Source organism: Megalops cyprinoides, chromosome 2, assembly GCF_013368585.1.
Source record: "Megalops cyprinoides isolate fMegCyp1 chromosome 2, fMegCyp1.pri, whole genome shotgun sequence".
NCBI classification, from domain to species: Eukaryota; Metazoa; Chordata; class Actinopteri; order Elopiformes; family Megalopidae; genus Megalops; species Megalops cyprinoides.
Window position 1 is genome coordinate 1,221,443 of NC_050584.1, and position 16,334 is coordinate 1,237,776.

A 16,334-nucleotide genomic window follows, 5' to 3' on the forward strand; every position below is an offset into this window, starting at 1 on the left:
TCAAGTATCCAAATACTGATGATGAATATTGCATAAGGTTTACTCAGTTAATAGATCTTTTTGTTTTATATTAATGTTCAGAGAGGAGTAATAGTTAGATCTTTGTATGTGATAGGACAATTAAATCAATGGTGTGCTTGTTTGTTTGGGGACTTCAGTTCATGCGCCCACCACGTGAAGGTGCATGCTCAATGGACATGTCAGTACTTCGGCCCCCTAGCTGTTGTTTTTGTGCTCTCCCTGTCTGTCAGTGTCGTCCATGTGCTTTTGTTTACAGTTCCCATGTGTTCCGGCCCTGCCCCGCTCTCTGCCCTGTCCCCACCCACCTGATTTCCTGATCACCTCCACCTGCCTGCCTGCCCACCTGCATCCCATCTCCTCGTCAGCCCAGCCCTATATCTACCCTGCTTGTCTCTGTCTTGTTGCCAGTTTGTCTCAGTGTTTTCTCTGTTGCATACCCGCCTCTCATGTTGCTGAACCGCCATCAAACAATCAGAAGGCGAAAATCTCTCTCTCTCAGCAGGGATCAAACCAGCGACCCTTTAGTTACGATTCCTGCTCCACAACCACTATGCAACACTAACTGAACTTAAGGCACGCAGTGAAATTAGGGCGCAACAATAAAATGAACGGCTCTCAAGTACGACTCGAATCCCTTTGTTCGTATCAAAGAGCCTTGGTTGCCTGATCTGCCCGCCTGCCTGGTTTTGACCCTGCCTGTTCTAGTTTTGATCCCTGCTCCTGTTTTGCTCTGGTGTGGACTGCCTTCCTGGTTTTTGACCCTGCCTGTTCTGCCACCATGAACTTGCCCTGTGATTCTGAATAAATCTCTTGGAACCTGAATGCTCCTGGTCTGCGTTTGAGTCCATGCCTGTGCCTTGACAGGACAGCAGCACCAAACAATCTGAACTTACTGTAGGTGGAGAGCTACCCCACAGATAGTAATAACAGTAATCCATACCATATATATCCTAATAGCTACCACCATACTTGGCTGAAAATAAACATAGGACAACTTTGTTGCCTGTTGTTGGAAATGAAAACTGTAGGCATGTATTTTAGCACAGTAGAGCTACAGCCGTTGTATATTATACAGTCTTTTTGCACATCTTTATCAAGGGAACCCTTAGCCTAATAATTTTAATAATATTATGATGATATGATATGGACCTAGGTCACTCACAGCAACGTGGGCTTAGCCAATGCAATGCTGACAAAATGAAGTTAACAGTTAACGTTAAAATAGTCAGCGACTGCATTAGGGAACTATGCTAGCTACAAAAACAATGCCAAATAGCTTATGCTGCACTATTTGACGTTGACAGAGTGACCACCAGCAGTGGGTGACGGCTCACTTTATGATAGCGTTATCATTATGTCATCTTATTATCATCGACATTAATTGAAATAATCATCACCATCGTCATTATGGCATGGCACACACACTACCTCCCCGCGAGTCCCTGTTGCTCATGAAGCTACTCCATGCTTACCGCTTAAACCACACTCTCCTCCTGCTCCTGCTCACTCTGGCCCTCATCGGCTTCCCTGTCACACGCCTGCTCCTCTGCCCAGCAGTGGCTATGGCCAGCCACCTCTCCTCCTTCAAGTTCCACCTGTTGCTGCACAATGTCGGGTACTGTAGATGTTGAAGCTACTGCAGCCGCTACAGCAAACATATCTGTTATTTTTCCACATTTGGCAGCATCTGCCTGTAGATTTTTAATTTTTTTGGCCCGCAACTTCACCGCACCCCCCTTGCACTTTTGTTTTGTTTATCCATTTTGACGCCCTCATCCTTCCACAGATTTTTGGCTCTGAGCCATGGCATCTGACACAAGAAACAGAGAGGACAGAGGGGGAGGGGTGGAGCCTAGGAAGAGATGTGATTGGGCCAGCCCAGTGTCAGTATAGAAAATGAACCAATGGGCCGCTGTCCGGTTGTTGGCCAATTTTTTTTTGGATTAAAAATGATAGATTAGATTATATCAGCCCCAAGGTGTGTCGGCCCACCGGGAAAATGTCCGGTATGCCAGATTACCAGTCCACCTCTGATTGTCACCATGGCACTTCGAAGTCAAAGTGGCAACAAGGAAGTCCATGCAGGAGAAATTGTATTGTATATATTGTAATATATACAATAAATTGTATATATTGTATAATTGCTTTCTAAATAGGAGCAGATAACGGTAGCAATGCTAGCTATACAGGTAGTAAAAAATCAACTAAAGTGTCTTTAGGTGCTAACCTTCTCATTACAATAGTTGATTCACTTACAAGATGAAAGGTGAAGTACAAAGTATAAAACTGAAATGCCACTAAGGTCAACATAGTTTTAACATTTCTTTGCAACTTTAACAGTCTTGAATGTATTTGCCAAGACTCATGTACATGTGATATGGAGATAGGGTTTTTAACTAATTTTTCTCTATATACATGAGTGTTGAAGTGAGATGAATGCAGTCCTCTGATACACTTGCAAACAGCATTTTTTTGCACTACAAGTCACAGTGCATGACAGAGAAGTAGGCTTTCGTTGCAGCATGATGTCATCCAATCAGCTTGCCTGACAACCAAAGAGAAGAGAAAACCCTGGCCAACCTATCCATCCCTATGTCCGGCAGTACAAAGGAAATTTGTTGCCCTGTGACGGTCTCCTAGTCATTGTCAGCAAATTACATGGCTGGTTTCAAATGCAAACACAAGAGCTCAGCCTGTGCTCAAGACGAGCACCTTTACAACTGAGCCACTTGGAAGTAGTTCCATGTTTCACACCCAACAATCTAAAAATGCTTTATACTTGCAAAAAAAACTGCTTTTGTTATATAACATTTTATAGAAACTGTGTATTAGTTAGCATTCTACTACTTTCTTCACTTGACACCTAGACAATTGTAGTAGTCTCGTGCTCAAATTGAGGCTATCACTAAAATTTATTTAAATCAGTATGTACATATATTTATGTCTTGTTGAATAAAAAATCCAAAAATATGTTTATATTCAGTATTATTATACATATAATTCACATTATATTTATTGCTATAGTAAGCTTAAATTACTGCATTGTCTAAATTAATGCTTTTCCATGCACAGTTACTACTGCCTTCACAAATACACCTATAGCTAGGACAATAATGACCAAACTATACTATCGTTTTTAAATTTTGTGGTACAGTACACAATATATAAGAATTGAAATCAAAGCACACAAAGTATTGAGTTGAACTTTTTACATTTTATGTTTTATAGTTTTATGTTTTATTATAACTTAAACATATCACAGATATCCTGGTTAATCTGAAACCATAGTTTTTTCCCTTTTTACCATCCAGAATGTTGTACTGATTGGACAATGATAACAAAATACTGTTGAATTTTCCACTATACTGTATTGCTTTATCTGTCCACTTGGCTTAATTTGTGGTTCAACACACTGCATTACTTTTGGGGAGCTTTCATCAAAAACAAACCTAAACATTTTTAAAGTAACAAAATGGAAAAATCTAAATATCAAAGCCTTGATTTAAGGTTTTAACCAATATGTAACGTGACATGATTTTTTTTTAATAATTGCATTTTTATTATATAGCCAGATCATTTTAGCATTTTGAAAACTCATTTTTCTATATTTAGAGAATAACTGTAAAAGGACAGAGAGAACAGGAATCCCTTTTCCAAGAAAGGTTCAGATACCATACACACAAAAACTAACTGAAGATTATTTCCTGGCTGCTGTTTCAGTGATGCCATTTCAAAGATACGGCACAGATATAGTAATACATTGACAAATTGTTTTTTGTATGTCATTTCTATCTGACAGGGCATAGTCTGATTGACAGAAATAATGTCAACAACATTTTTGTACTAATGTGGTTTGTATCCATTAGATGAATGACAAAATGTAGCTATCCTTTTGGCCCTACCATGAGGGACTAGGCTTTACAAAACAAATGAAGGACAGGGAAAGTTCCAGTTAAACAGGGCATCAGTAGTCCTCAGCTAGAAGAGAAAAAGAAGAAAAAAGAGTTATGTGCAGATTAAGCAGAAACAACAGGTGAGGCGGAGCATGCAATCCACCTTTGGTTAGGAATGAACTAGGGTATAGCAACATTCAGTCAGAGGGACGGATGCTTACTTTCGATTGTAAGGATACAGGTGCTGGCAGCAGTGCCTCGACTATTCACAGCTTTGCACATGTACTCCCCTTCATCCTCTGGGAAGGTCTCAGGCAGGTATAGGCAGTATGTCTCACCCCTCTCAATGTACTGATAGTCCTCAGAGTCGTGGAGCATTTCACCCTCAAACCACCAGGTCACTTCTGGCTTTGGCTCCCCAGTGATTTTAACGGTAAACCGAACAGGTTCAGCATCGACTACAGACTGGTTTTTGAGAGGCTTTTTAAACCATGGGGCCCCAGATCTTGCATGGTCCTCTTCACCATCATAGGTTGCTGAGCCATTGATGATACTTCCCTCTTCCTCTTGCTCGTCTTCCCTCTTCTGCCAAAACATAACAAATCATATCACAAATGGTAAAAACAATACAACTCTTACTGCATGTATTCAAAGTGAGTTGAGATGTTGAAAAATTGGAAAAAAGGAGGCCAAGAAAGATTTACTTTTTGGAGTGCTGCATCGATCTCTTGTTGTTCAAATTGCATTCTCTGCAGTTTTTGTTCTTCAATCCGCTTCTTTTCCTCCTCCTCTCTGGCTTTTGCCATTTGTTCAAACCATGCTCGCATGTCCACTTTCTGTCTAAACGGAGCATCCTCAACTCTGCCAGCTTCACTCCTACCTTCCTCTTCATCCTCCTGAAAATAATATCAATTGTTATCAAATGTTTTCTCATTGTTTGTGATCAAGGTGATATGCTAAATTGCTTTAAATTGAGAAATCCATAAAAGCAATTCTCAGTCATAAAGCTTTTCCATCCCTTGTTTGCTGTTGATCTAATCCATGGTTAAGGTACATGACTTCACATATTCATTTTTGAAAGTGGCATACCACTAATCATTTCCAAAGATGTAACATGTACATTCACATTTATTCATTTGGCAGATGCCAAAAAGCGAAGATATCCAAAGCGACTTACAAATGAGGCACAACACAAGCACAGCTCGGGATTAAAGGGTTGTAAGAGAGTCCTCGGCTCATTTTAGCTTTAAGGATTAAAGATAGAGGGGTTATGATATGAGTTACTAAAGATTCTTTTCAAACCTCCAGGAATCTTTCAGCTTCTCTCTCTTTGATTTGGAGGTCGATGGCCTTTCTTCGTGCCCTCTCCTCTTCTATCTTTTTCTGGATCTCTTCTTCAGTGAGTTGCTTGATCTTCTCAAACTTTGATTTTAAATTCTTTGCTTGTATGGATCCAGTTCGCTTCAGTTTGCTCAGCTCCTCATACTCTGTGCTCACCACCTCTGAACTTTCATTTACTTCATCCTGTTTAGGAAAGACAGGGAATGGGACAGGTTTGCAATAAAGTTATCCAGTGGGCAGTTATTCATGATCATCAATATACAAGCTTCACTTACAGCTCAGCAACATATTGTAGTCACCATGTGGGCTTAAGAGGAAGTAATTCTTCATGAGTAGATCTAAGCCAAGAAGCTAAAAGTACAATGTCTTTAACATTTAATTGAAAGATAGGTCTATTAAATGCTATACCTTATTATTAGTCTGTCATAATGTATGGCATTTGAAATTATTCCACCTATGAAACATGTTTTGAAGTTACTTCCCAGAATTTATGGAGTGAATGTAAACAACCATGTTAAACCAACAGTCCTGCAGAAATTATAGGCAACGTGTCCATTACTGCTTTCCAGCTACCATAAATACATTGGGATTGATCAAGTCTGATGATGAATCAATTTAAATGGAAGCCCCTGGCAAACAGTGACTAATCAAATCTTGATTCATCTCAACCCGTGGTCACATAAAGTCTGATAGTGTGTCCACTTCCACTTCCAAACCAATGTCCAGAAAAGCCTAGTTTTTAGATTCAGTTTGTTTAGTCTTTTTCAGCTGCATTTTTTTAGCAATAGAAATTCCTTCCAGCTGGGGTGAAGGGGAGAAGAGTCTGAGTACATCGACAATGGGTCCTGATGAACACAGATTTTTTTTCCCCAACATAATAAAAATAGACCATTGACCTTAAATTCAGATTTAGTTAATGATAGTGATATTGTATTTCTAATGCACTAACTGTACCTACTGAGAGCACTGCTTTCCATGGTTTTGATATTATTGCATTATAAGCAACATCTGTATAATAGTGTAGCTAGCTTAAAGGGTTACCAGTGGTTACACGTGCTTTCACTCCAGTGCAGTGCCTCTAAGCCTGTTTAAATGTTTATTGATACCTATTGCTACCGTTTATTCAGCCAAAGTGGATAGAACTGGATGAGTGTGTTTGCCACAATATAGAACATGGAGATGAAATATTGATTGATCCAGTGCAACAGTTCTTACTGCAAGAGAATATTGACAGTGAAAAGAGGTAACATGCTGAGGCGGTGGAGCAATGATACAGGAAACTCATTAGCTCTGCTAGCCTACTGAGTCCCATAAAAAAAAAAAAATAAAAACAGACAGAAAAGATATAATGCGTTGATTCTGGATTTTGTCCATTAGTTTTAGTTTTGGCAGTATGACAGTCTTAGTCAAATGACTTACAAATATTTCTGAATTCTTTATGAATCAGTAACTCATTACATTACATGTAGCAGACACTCTTATCCAGAGCAACTTCCATTACAACTCATAGATGTGTCTAGATTTGATTTGATTTGGATTAAGTTGGGGTTTTTGTAACAGACTTAGGGGTAAATGTGTTAAAAAAAGGGTGACTGACCTCTCCCATCTCCTGCCTCAGCTGCTCGAATTCCTTTTTCTCCAACTCCATCTTCTGCTTGCGTGCCTCCTCTGTGCGTCTTCGTTCTGCTGCCTCCCTCTGCTTAAGGAGCTCTTCAAAGTTGATCTCCAGCTTCCTGGGGGTCAATGCCTCCTGAGACTCACTCTTCACCAGTTCCTCCTTATCATCCTCCCCCTGTCAGAACAAGAGACCATTATAGTGTGCATCACCTCCTTAATTAGCTGCCCCCTTTAACTCTGCATTCCACACAATGCCCCAGATTAGCTTCTAACCAGTGCGCGCATAGATGTAGCTGAGGAGTCCATCTGTAAGCGCTACAAGGTCTACTGTGAACATCTTACCTATCCCACTGAATATTTACTTCCTCATTGTGTTTCTCATAGCCACTCAAAATTTTAAAAGATGATACCAGTAATCATACAAAATATGGTATATAGATGTATAATTATTAACAAGCTGTTGATTTACATTTTATATTTCAAAGCAAGAAACACCAAAATATAAACCAAAATATAAATAATTCATTCTTCAGTGAAATATACTTGAAGAAAAAAGTTACATTCATGTATATAGCTTCCATACACTAAACAGGTGCAGAAAATATACAGTAAAATCATATTTTGGAAAACAAAGTGAGCTGGTAACCTGGCTCTCTCTGAATTTAGTGCAGAGCTTGACATTTGAAGCAATGCTGTGGTTATGAAGATATATCCAGTGAAATCTGCTGTAATGACCTACCATGCTCTTGCGAGCTTCAGCAAAGATTCTCTTCTCCTCCTCCAGTCGGCGCTTAGCTTCCTCCTCAGCTCTTCTCTGCTCCTCCTCCCTTCGCTGGCGCTCCAGCTCCTCAAAGCTGATGTTCAGCTTGCCTGGCTTGGTGCCCTCTGCAGTCAGCATTGTCACTAGGATTTCATCATCTTCATCAAAGACCTGCAAGAGGTTGTCATGCACTGTGTTCAGTAACAGCGTTTCTTTACACATTAAACTTTTGAATTTTTTGGGCTTCGGCACAGCACCCCACTGACCATGCTCTTCCTGGCCTCAGCAAAGGCTCTCTTCTCCTCCTCTATGCGTTTCTTAGCCAGTTCTTCTGCTTTCTTGCGTTCCCCTTCTATCCTCTGCCTCTCCAGCTCCTCAAAGCTCAGTTTTAATTTTCCAGGACGGAACTCTTCCTTCATTGACTGGGCGCCTTGTTCGTCGTCATCCCCAACTCCCTGAAACAACAGGGAGGCCATCAAGGTCTGTGTGTGGCTTTTATGTCACAATGTTATTAAGTGTGTATTTAGTGTTAAAACTGAGCGACAGGGTATGTGGCTACCATCTCCAGCTTTGCCTCCTCAAAAGCCCTCTTCTCCTCCTCCAGACGCCGCCGGGCCTCCTCCTCAACCTGCTTCTTCTGCTGCTCCTGCCTCTCCCTCTCCATTTCCTCAAATGTAAGCTTGAGCTTGCCCGGGGCAACCTGCTCCTTCTCTTTTGGCTCGGTCTCATCTTCCTGCTTAGGGACCACCAGCAGACAGAGTTTTGATCCAATGCCGCAGTTATCACATGGAACATAGCAACGGAAAAAAAACATGTTGGACAGTTAAGGATAGATTTAGTTAAAGGACAGTTTTAAGTTACTCTGTAGTGTGAATCCTTACCTGTATTACCCTAGAACGCCGTTTGGCATCCCGGAAGGAGCGTCTATGCTCATCGTAGCGTTTCTTTTTCTCCTCTTCAGTCTTCTTTTTCTCCTCCTCCTCTCGAGCCCTTTCCAGGTCTTCAAAGTTTACTTTGATCTTGCCTGGGGGTTTACATGGCTTCACTGGCACCACTGTCACTAGCAGAGAATCATCTCCTTCCTATGGATTGCTCAAATGAAAGCTGAATTAATTACAGGCTAGAAGTAGAGAATGAAATAAAACCAATAAGAAAGAGAAATGGAGTAGTCACACCAGGAGAAATGCATAAAATATTTTTGTTTTTTGAGATGTCATAGTACATATAGTATTAAAAACTCTCTAAAACCATTACCCAACTTTTGAACATTTTGTCACAGTATAGGTGTGATTCTAGAGACAAGTTAATACAGATAAATCCCAAACAATCATGATTCACCTCATTTACTTTCATTTACCCTCAACAACCTTTAAAGTTTACTGGCTGGTAATCAAGCAAACCAAGAGTTAGAGTCATCGATTGGGGACATATTAAGAAAATTACCCAGAACCTCTCCATCTATCCTCCTCAGCCTTGGGATGAGATTGTAATATTTTCAAACAAAAAACAGTCCTGATAGTCAATTTTAGAGAAACTCAGTAGGAAACAACATCCAAATTCCTGACATGATGGGAAAGTGGATCTGATTTCCTTCAAAAATGACTCTAAGCAGCTTTTAGATCTGATAAACACTGATAATACAGAACATGTTTATCTTTAGTAGTGTTAAGGAAATGAAAGTGGAACAGGTGCCTTGTCGGCCACACGTATTGTTCTGTCTGTCAGAGCAGAGGGGTGGCAAAGGTGCACGATTCCCCATACTGTCAGGCATGTTCTGCTCTGCTCCAGTTGGATGAAACCTGTATCAACTGTTTAGATTCCAATGGAACTTAAAATACAGTCAGGTCCAGAATTATTGGTATCCTTGATAAAAGTGAAGAAAACAGGATGCATATAATAAATAACACAGATAATAATCAATATATTCACACATTCCAACACATCTGAAAACTATATACTTTTATTTCAATACATTTATTCTTATTGTTTTTATTAAGTAATCTACTTTTTCTTAAAATCACAGGTGTCAGAATTATTGGTTAACTTTGCAATAAGATTTTATTTAAGCTAATCTCGGTCTAAATAACTATATTGTGTTATTCCATCACTTCCTGTTTCACTAGAGTATATAGATAAGGTAACATGCATGCAAAATCCCTTTGTCATCCATCACCATGGGAAAAGCCAAAGAACTGCCAATTCAAAACAGACAGATGGTAATTGATCTTCACAAGTGTGGTAATCGGTACAAAAAAATAAATAAATGGTTAAACATAGCATTTGGCACTGTAACATCAATAATCATAACATTTAAAACATATGGAATGGTTGTAAACTTGCCAGGAAGTGGATGCAGGTGCACATTCTCCCCACGGATGGTGAGGAACATGTAAGATGTAAAACTAAATGAAAATGTAAGACTTGGCCGATTCCACTGAATCATTAAAAAAGCACACTACTTTACATGTTGGAAAATAAAATGTATGTCAATAACAGCATTATTTTTTAGTTTACAGTATTTTGTGCATGCTTATCAAGGGTGCCAATAATTCTGGACCTGACTGTAACTCATTCAGCCCTGTGTGTATGTACAATTACAAATGCACAGGAAGAGATTCTCACCATGGGGGTAATCTGGCTCAAACTAATACTGTCTCAATGTGCTGTTCGTTGTCCACACATCCTTTAACTGTGTCCATTCAACTCGAAGTGGCTTACCTCCTCAGCCTTCTTGGCCAGCTCTCTCTGGATCTTTGTCTTCTCTAGGATGTCCTGGGTGGCACGCCTTTTCCTCTCCTCCTGGGTCCGTTTCCTCTCCTCCTCCTGCCGTTGCTTTTCCATCTCGGCAAACTTTCCCTTTACACTGCCTGTCGCCCCAAATGTACATTTACTCTCATCATTACTCCTGTCACCTACTGAAATGATGGGGCTGATGGTGATGAGGATGACACCCCAACCTTTCCACAGAATTTCCTCCACTTACCTGTTATCTTTGGGACATAGGATTTTGCTGGTATAGCAGGCTTCACATCTTCCTCATCACTCGAGGCGAGCAGTTCTTTTATCTGTGGACACAGAGCAGTGTAAGGTGGCAGTTTATCTGGCACAGGAGGAGACAACAACAGGTAGGTGAATTCATTAGGGTCATTAGGGTTGTGAATATTTAATGTAGCTTCATATGTAATCAATTCTCCAGCATTATAATGTGAATTTGACGTTATTGTTTCTAAACGATGCTTTACATTTTTTTCTTGGGATTAGACATTAGACATGGTGGCAATAAAGAGCAGAATAAGACTGTATGTAGTCACAGTGCTGTCAGATTTGATTTAATGAAAAATCTCTACGATCAATGGTAAGATCAATGTGATGTTATGCTGGATAGGTTTAGTTTCTTCATGATTTATTCATGATTTTTGAGTAATTTAAATTATTTTTCTCAAAGATGTCTGGGTTAATAACACATCTCTTGTGCTCCTAAATGACTGAGTATAATTGTAAAAATGACATCATTGAGTATTCACTACACCACTGCGTAAGCTCTCATCTTAAAGGACAGTCACAATACATGACTCATGCAAGGCAGGGCATGATTAACAGGGTTATCTAGGTCAACCTGCTGCTTCCGGCGGTTCCACTCCTTCTCCTTTATATACTGTTCCCTCCTTCTGTGTTGCTCCTCTTGGCTCCGCCTCTTACCGCGTTCCTCCCTTGCCTTCTGCATAGCTTCAAATTTACTCTTTGATTCCCCCTTGCTGAGCTTGGGCACATAGCTCCTTGCCACTGGTTTGGAAGTGGTAAGGAGTTTCTTTAGAAAAACCCACAAGGAAACAGGCAGGAAACATGATAGAGAGGAAAGGACATGAAAGTGAGGTAAAAGGAAAGAAGAGTCTAAAAACAGTTGTCAGTTGTGAAGAGGAGAAATTCAGAACCAAAATTTGTTGAATACAACTCATTTCCCTTCACTTTGTGATGAAATGGCAATTTTACACCTTGACAAGCTCCTGTACAGGACAGGAGAGACTTTTGGCATACAACTGTAAAAATTCTGAATAGTATGTGATAAACATTAAGCAGAGCCCTCTCTGAGAGTTCTGATTTTAGGGTTCTTACTTCTTGTTTCTGTGCCACTTCAGTCATGCCTGCTCCCCTTGGACACTTGACTGGGTCCTGACTATTAACTGCTTTAGAAGGTGCCTATGGTCAGAGAAAAGGAAGATGTATCAACAGTGGGGAGACCCAGCAATATCTTTCAAATTTTTCAGTCATACAGAACCTATCCTGCACTGTAGCTGAAATCCTCTTACTTGAGTATTATGGGGAGAGAGGCAGTCCAAGAAAGTTTTTTTTCCCCAAAACAGCTCACTTTCTGTTGGAGGGATCAAATCATTTTTCAATGTTTTTTTGTCATAAATCTACAGAATGAACAGAATAATAGCTGTTTACAATGCTGCCAATAATTTGAAATAAACAAAAACTTCCACATGAAATCCTGTGGGAGCTTTGTTTTTTCATCTTTCATGTCAAAGCAGTTTTCCTCTTGTCTTAAGTTGCTTTGAGTGATATTTGATCTGTTTGTCTGATTATTTTTATTTTAAGTGATATTTGATCACATTTACATTACATGACAAGATCACAAGAGGTTAAGTGGTACACGTACACACACACGCACGCACACATACACACAAAATATCATTAAGCCACCTGTCCATCTTAAGCAATGATTTAGCACTTCAATCAAAGTTTATTTTTTGGTAGAGCCTACACACAGTTCAAGCTACAATTATTTCTTTGTAAAATGTAAAACAAGATGTAAGAAAAAGAAAAGAATACTCTGAGATGACCTTTCTGAGGAAAAAGTCTTGTGAATTCATCTGAACCAAGCAAAACCATGGCTTAATATTTTGGCTAAATTTATTCCTGTGTTACATATTACAAAATCACATTTTCTTCTGTTCTGCCCTTTGCTTTAAAAGAGTAGTACTGCTTATTACACATATTTGATTAGGAAAGGTACCATATTAAAATTTAGTTATTTTAAAATAAATATTTGTTTTCATTAAAAATGAGAACAATGTATAAAATAAATGCACTTCCTCAAATTATTTCAATTCTTCAAATTAGCACACCTTGTGTGGTTTAACAACAAAGCAGGGAAAGGACACCTAAATCAGTGTAAACAATGTGAACAGGTGATAGATAGAACATGCCTGATCTCATTTCCTAAATTTAAAACATGATGTACCTGTAATGTGGACAGCCAGTCATATGAAATTAAAAATTGTGGTGACAAAAGGAGAACTTGAGGTTACTACATTCTTTATTCTCGTGTTTTAGTGGTTCTCCATAAAAACTGCCTTCTTTAAAGATATGCATCCATGCATAGCCGTATAAAGCATTGATTTACTATCAGATGTTTATTTGAAATGTTGCGAGTCTGCCATGTCAACAGGAATCCCATGTGTTCAGCTATGTTTGTCTCATTGCAGCCAGGTTATTGATTCATACACAAGAGTTGCTTGTCACATGTGCATGCGTAAATTGGTTGATTTGTTTCTGATGAGCCCATGGCAGGGAGGACACTCCTCAAAAATGTAATGAAGCCTCTCATGCAGGAGAAAACAGTCTTTTAATATTCTGTAGTAGGCTCTACACATGCATTTGCAAGGGAGACTTCCCCCCTACATGATAAGCAACAAGACAGAGCACAGAGTCTATTTGAGAACCACACGTGGCCAAAGCATCTGCTCATGGCTATTTTTGCTGCAGGATTTTGGAGTGAGAAGCAATGGTGCCCACCATACTTTGGGAAAGAGGATCATTGCTGACTGCAGTGATCCCTGTGTTTTTAGAGTTTAAACCACTACATCGCACTGAAATGGAGTACTAGTAAGCACACTCAGAGTAACAGCAAATTATCAACAACTGTGCAGACAAATGTGTAATATTAGCATGGTTCTTATACATGCTACTCAATGTATCACTACAAAAACTGGGAAGTACCATGTAAATCGATAAAATGCTACTTGTTTTACCCTTTGCAAGGTTGGATGTGGCACTATAAATGCATAGTAGGTTGTGCCTTTCCAGATCTTACTAGCAGCACACTCACACAACGGCAGACAACAGCAGGTGGCTTCTTCTACATACCCTAACCCGCTTCTCCTAAAACCTGGAGCAGTTAACTCTGTTTTGAGAATTATTTTTCTATCTCTGTATTGTCAACTTCTGAGAACACATTTCAGCTTTACCAATTTATTTTAAACAGGCATGGTGATATGTCATCAAATATCCACATTAAAAAAGTCAAACACAGATGCTTGCTTAACAGGTATTTAAATAATATGGAGGACATCTGACAGATCCTGTTTTGGAAATCACAGGCAGAGTATATTTTCACCCATGTCCTCAAAGTCTGATTGGCCATCAGAGAGACTCATAGGCCTAAAGTTAATGGTCTCTGGAATCACTATAATTTGGAGGTACAAATGAGCAATACACCAAAGGCTAATAAAACATTTTCTAGAATTAAATTTCAGACGATTACAGGTCTATATTTCTTCAGTACCCATGTGATATATTTACTTCATCGTGGGCTGGCCTGTGGTCAGCAACATTAATTATTAAAACTGTCATAATTCGTATCTTCAAGTTTGGGTAAGTCTACCTTTCAAAATGAGCAGGGTAATATATGTTTGACAGCACAGTTTAAATGAAAATTAAAATATCAAAGTCACTTATTAGCTATACAGACGAGGCCAATTAATTGCTTGACCTGATAGAATAATCTTGAGTGTAACTCAACGGTGGCACAAAACGTTGCCGATAGACTACTCTGACATTACCCTAGATTTAAATTTATTTTATTCCCTACGACTTTCTCATTTCCCATCACCACTTGTATTACATTTCCTGTAAAACACTTTTGTGCATAATAATGGAAGCCTTCACTTCTCTAACAATCTGTCAACCTTATATAACTTCATAGCCAAACTATAAACACATTAAGGGCATATAATAAAAGTAAAATATGAAAAGTTAATATTTAATGGGGAATCATTAAAGAATAATCCTGTGGATCAGTTACCTCTTTCAAGTGGATCTGTCCTCCGGTTTTCTCTCATAAGAATTTTCCCCGTATATTGTAGATTAAATCTAATTGAACCGGATAAATTATAATCCAAATTTATTGATGCACAGAGACGCGTGCACTGTGCTCCCTGTGTATGGATTCAATGTCGTCTGGGTGAAGTTACGTCTGGACTGACAGTTTCCATAAAAGTCTCGTTTCTCTCGCCATCTACCGCATTCCAGGCGCTCCAGCGCCCGCCTCAGCTGTTCCAACAAACATGCAAGGCTTTTCCTGTCTGTACGATCCCTCTGCCCATTGCTTGCCATTATTAAGTACTTCAAGTAAACGCAAACAGAGCTGCACACTGAACCTTCAACGTTACATAAATCAGATATTATTATATTTCGTTCAATAATACTGTTCTCTTCTGGATACACACCACACAGTAGCCTACATTAAAATAAGGAATTTACTTTTATGAATAGTCTGACTAAAACTGAACCACCACTACAAAGAAAAATAAATGTAAAAAAACAAGATCATTTAAAGCATGTGATTCAATGTTACATATTAATATTTTGCAACATTGTTAGTATATATTACTAAATTAATTCTGATGCCCAGGACAATATTTAGCTGATAAGCTGATCACTTTCACGGTCTCGTAGGTTGCCGCACTATTAGCGCAATATGTTCATAATGGAAGTTTCAAAACTTTGATTCGCCTTTGTGTTCTGCTTAGCTCTTTAACCATTTTAACTTACCATGTCATCTTTTGTTGCTTTTACCAATAAAGTTTTCTATTGTATCGCTATTATGATAACAATAACACGCAGTTGTATCTTTCCAATGTATCGTGTTGCATCTGTGCAATTTTGCTAACCAGTGTAGTCATTGCTTTTACCGCTGGCTTGTTTTGTTTTCAAATAGGCCTACTTTATGTTTAACCTAGGAGTGCATACTAGTGTTAGACATTAAATATTTATTAGGTAGGATATTTGCATTTTGTATTGTTAATAAATACACTCAATGTAATACTCATTTGTTCATCACCAAACCATGGCTGATAATTTAGGTTGTAGGCTATACATCATATTTATATCATTACTTACAGTATCACTATACCATTATTATTACATTTCCTTAAAAGATCCTCTTGCCAGAGCCATAAACACAGTGTACAATATTTACATGCTATATATTCATTCAAATCGATATTTACAGAGGCAATCTTTAATAATTGCCTTGTGGACTGTACCACAGAAGTGCCCCTTGGCAACAGAACTGGCAATCTTTGGGGATTGCCAGTTCTGCCACTACACATATTGATACTGTCACAAATATAGCTCCAGCACAAATGTAATGTCAGGCCTCAGATTTCAACCTGCAATTTTCTGTTCACAAATGCAGGTTCCTTACCACTGCACCCTTGCTGTGTGCTACCTTCCCATACAATATCCTAGAGATGTAGAGTTGTGTGCTTTCTTAAATAATAATTTATAATCAAAACTGTAAATGGGTGGTAAATTGAACACAATTGTTTTGTTTCAAGAATGACCTTTGATTTTATACATGCAGACATCAAAGTAAAAATTCACAAAACGGCCACATATTTCCCATATCTATTTAT

The 16,334-nt window shown here is 38.9% G+C and overlaps 1 protein-coding gene across 3 annotated transcripts; it reads right to left on the bottom strand.

Annotated features, from left to right (window-relative positions):
• Window positions 1-3,271: 3,271 nt before the first annotated feature.
• Window positions 3,272-14,883, bottom strand: nexn (nexilin (F actin binding protein)). 3 transcript variants are annotated; one of them, XM_036521382.1, is made up of 14 exons: window positions 14,720-14,883; window positions 11,746-11,829; window positions 11,249-11,440; window positions 10,616-10,697; window positions 10,351-10,499; window positions 8,514-8,714; window positions 8,192-8,368; window positions 7,899-8,087; window positions 7,612-7,803; window positions 6,853-7,047; window positions 5,217-5,438; window positions 4,619-4,810; window positions 4,136-4,499; window positions 3,272-3,999 (listed from the first exon to the last, which is right to left on the bottom strand). In XM_036521382.1, the coding sequence occupies exons 2-14, from the start codon at window positions 11,770-11,772 to the stop codon at window positions 3,986-3,988; spliced, it is 2,196 nt and encodes a 731-aa protein (XP_036377275.1). In that variant the 5' UTR covers window positions 11,773-11,829; window positions 14,720-14,883; the 3' UTR covers window positions 3,272-3,985. The 3 variants fall into 3 exon arrangements, with proteins under 3 accessions (XP_036377275.1, XP_036377274.1, XP_036377273.1); XM_036521381.1 differs by lacking the exon at window positions 3,272-3,999 and having other exon boundaries at window positions 4,116-4,499; window positions 8,192-8,365; XM_036521380.1 differs by lacking the exon at window positions 3,272-3,999 and having other exon boundaries at window positions 4,116-4,499.
• Window positions 14,884-16,334: the final 1,451 nt, after the last annotated feature.

Excerpts from the sequence above, each read along its gene's own strand:
- nexn (XM_036521380.1), bottom strand. The coding sequence starts at position 11,772 with ATGACTGAAGTGGCACAGAAACAAGAA. Across the intron at positions 8,369-8,513 it reads GGCGTTCTAGGGTAATACAG|CAGGAAGATGAGACCGAGCC; the intron begins GTAAGGATTCAC and ends GTGGTCCCTAAG. Across the intron at positions 8,088-8,191 it reads AGGAGGCAAAGCTGGAGATG|GGAGTTGGGGATGACGACGA; the intron begins GTAGCCACATAC and ends CTGTTGTTTCAG.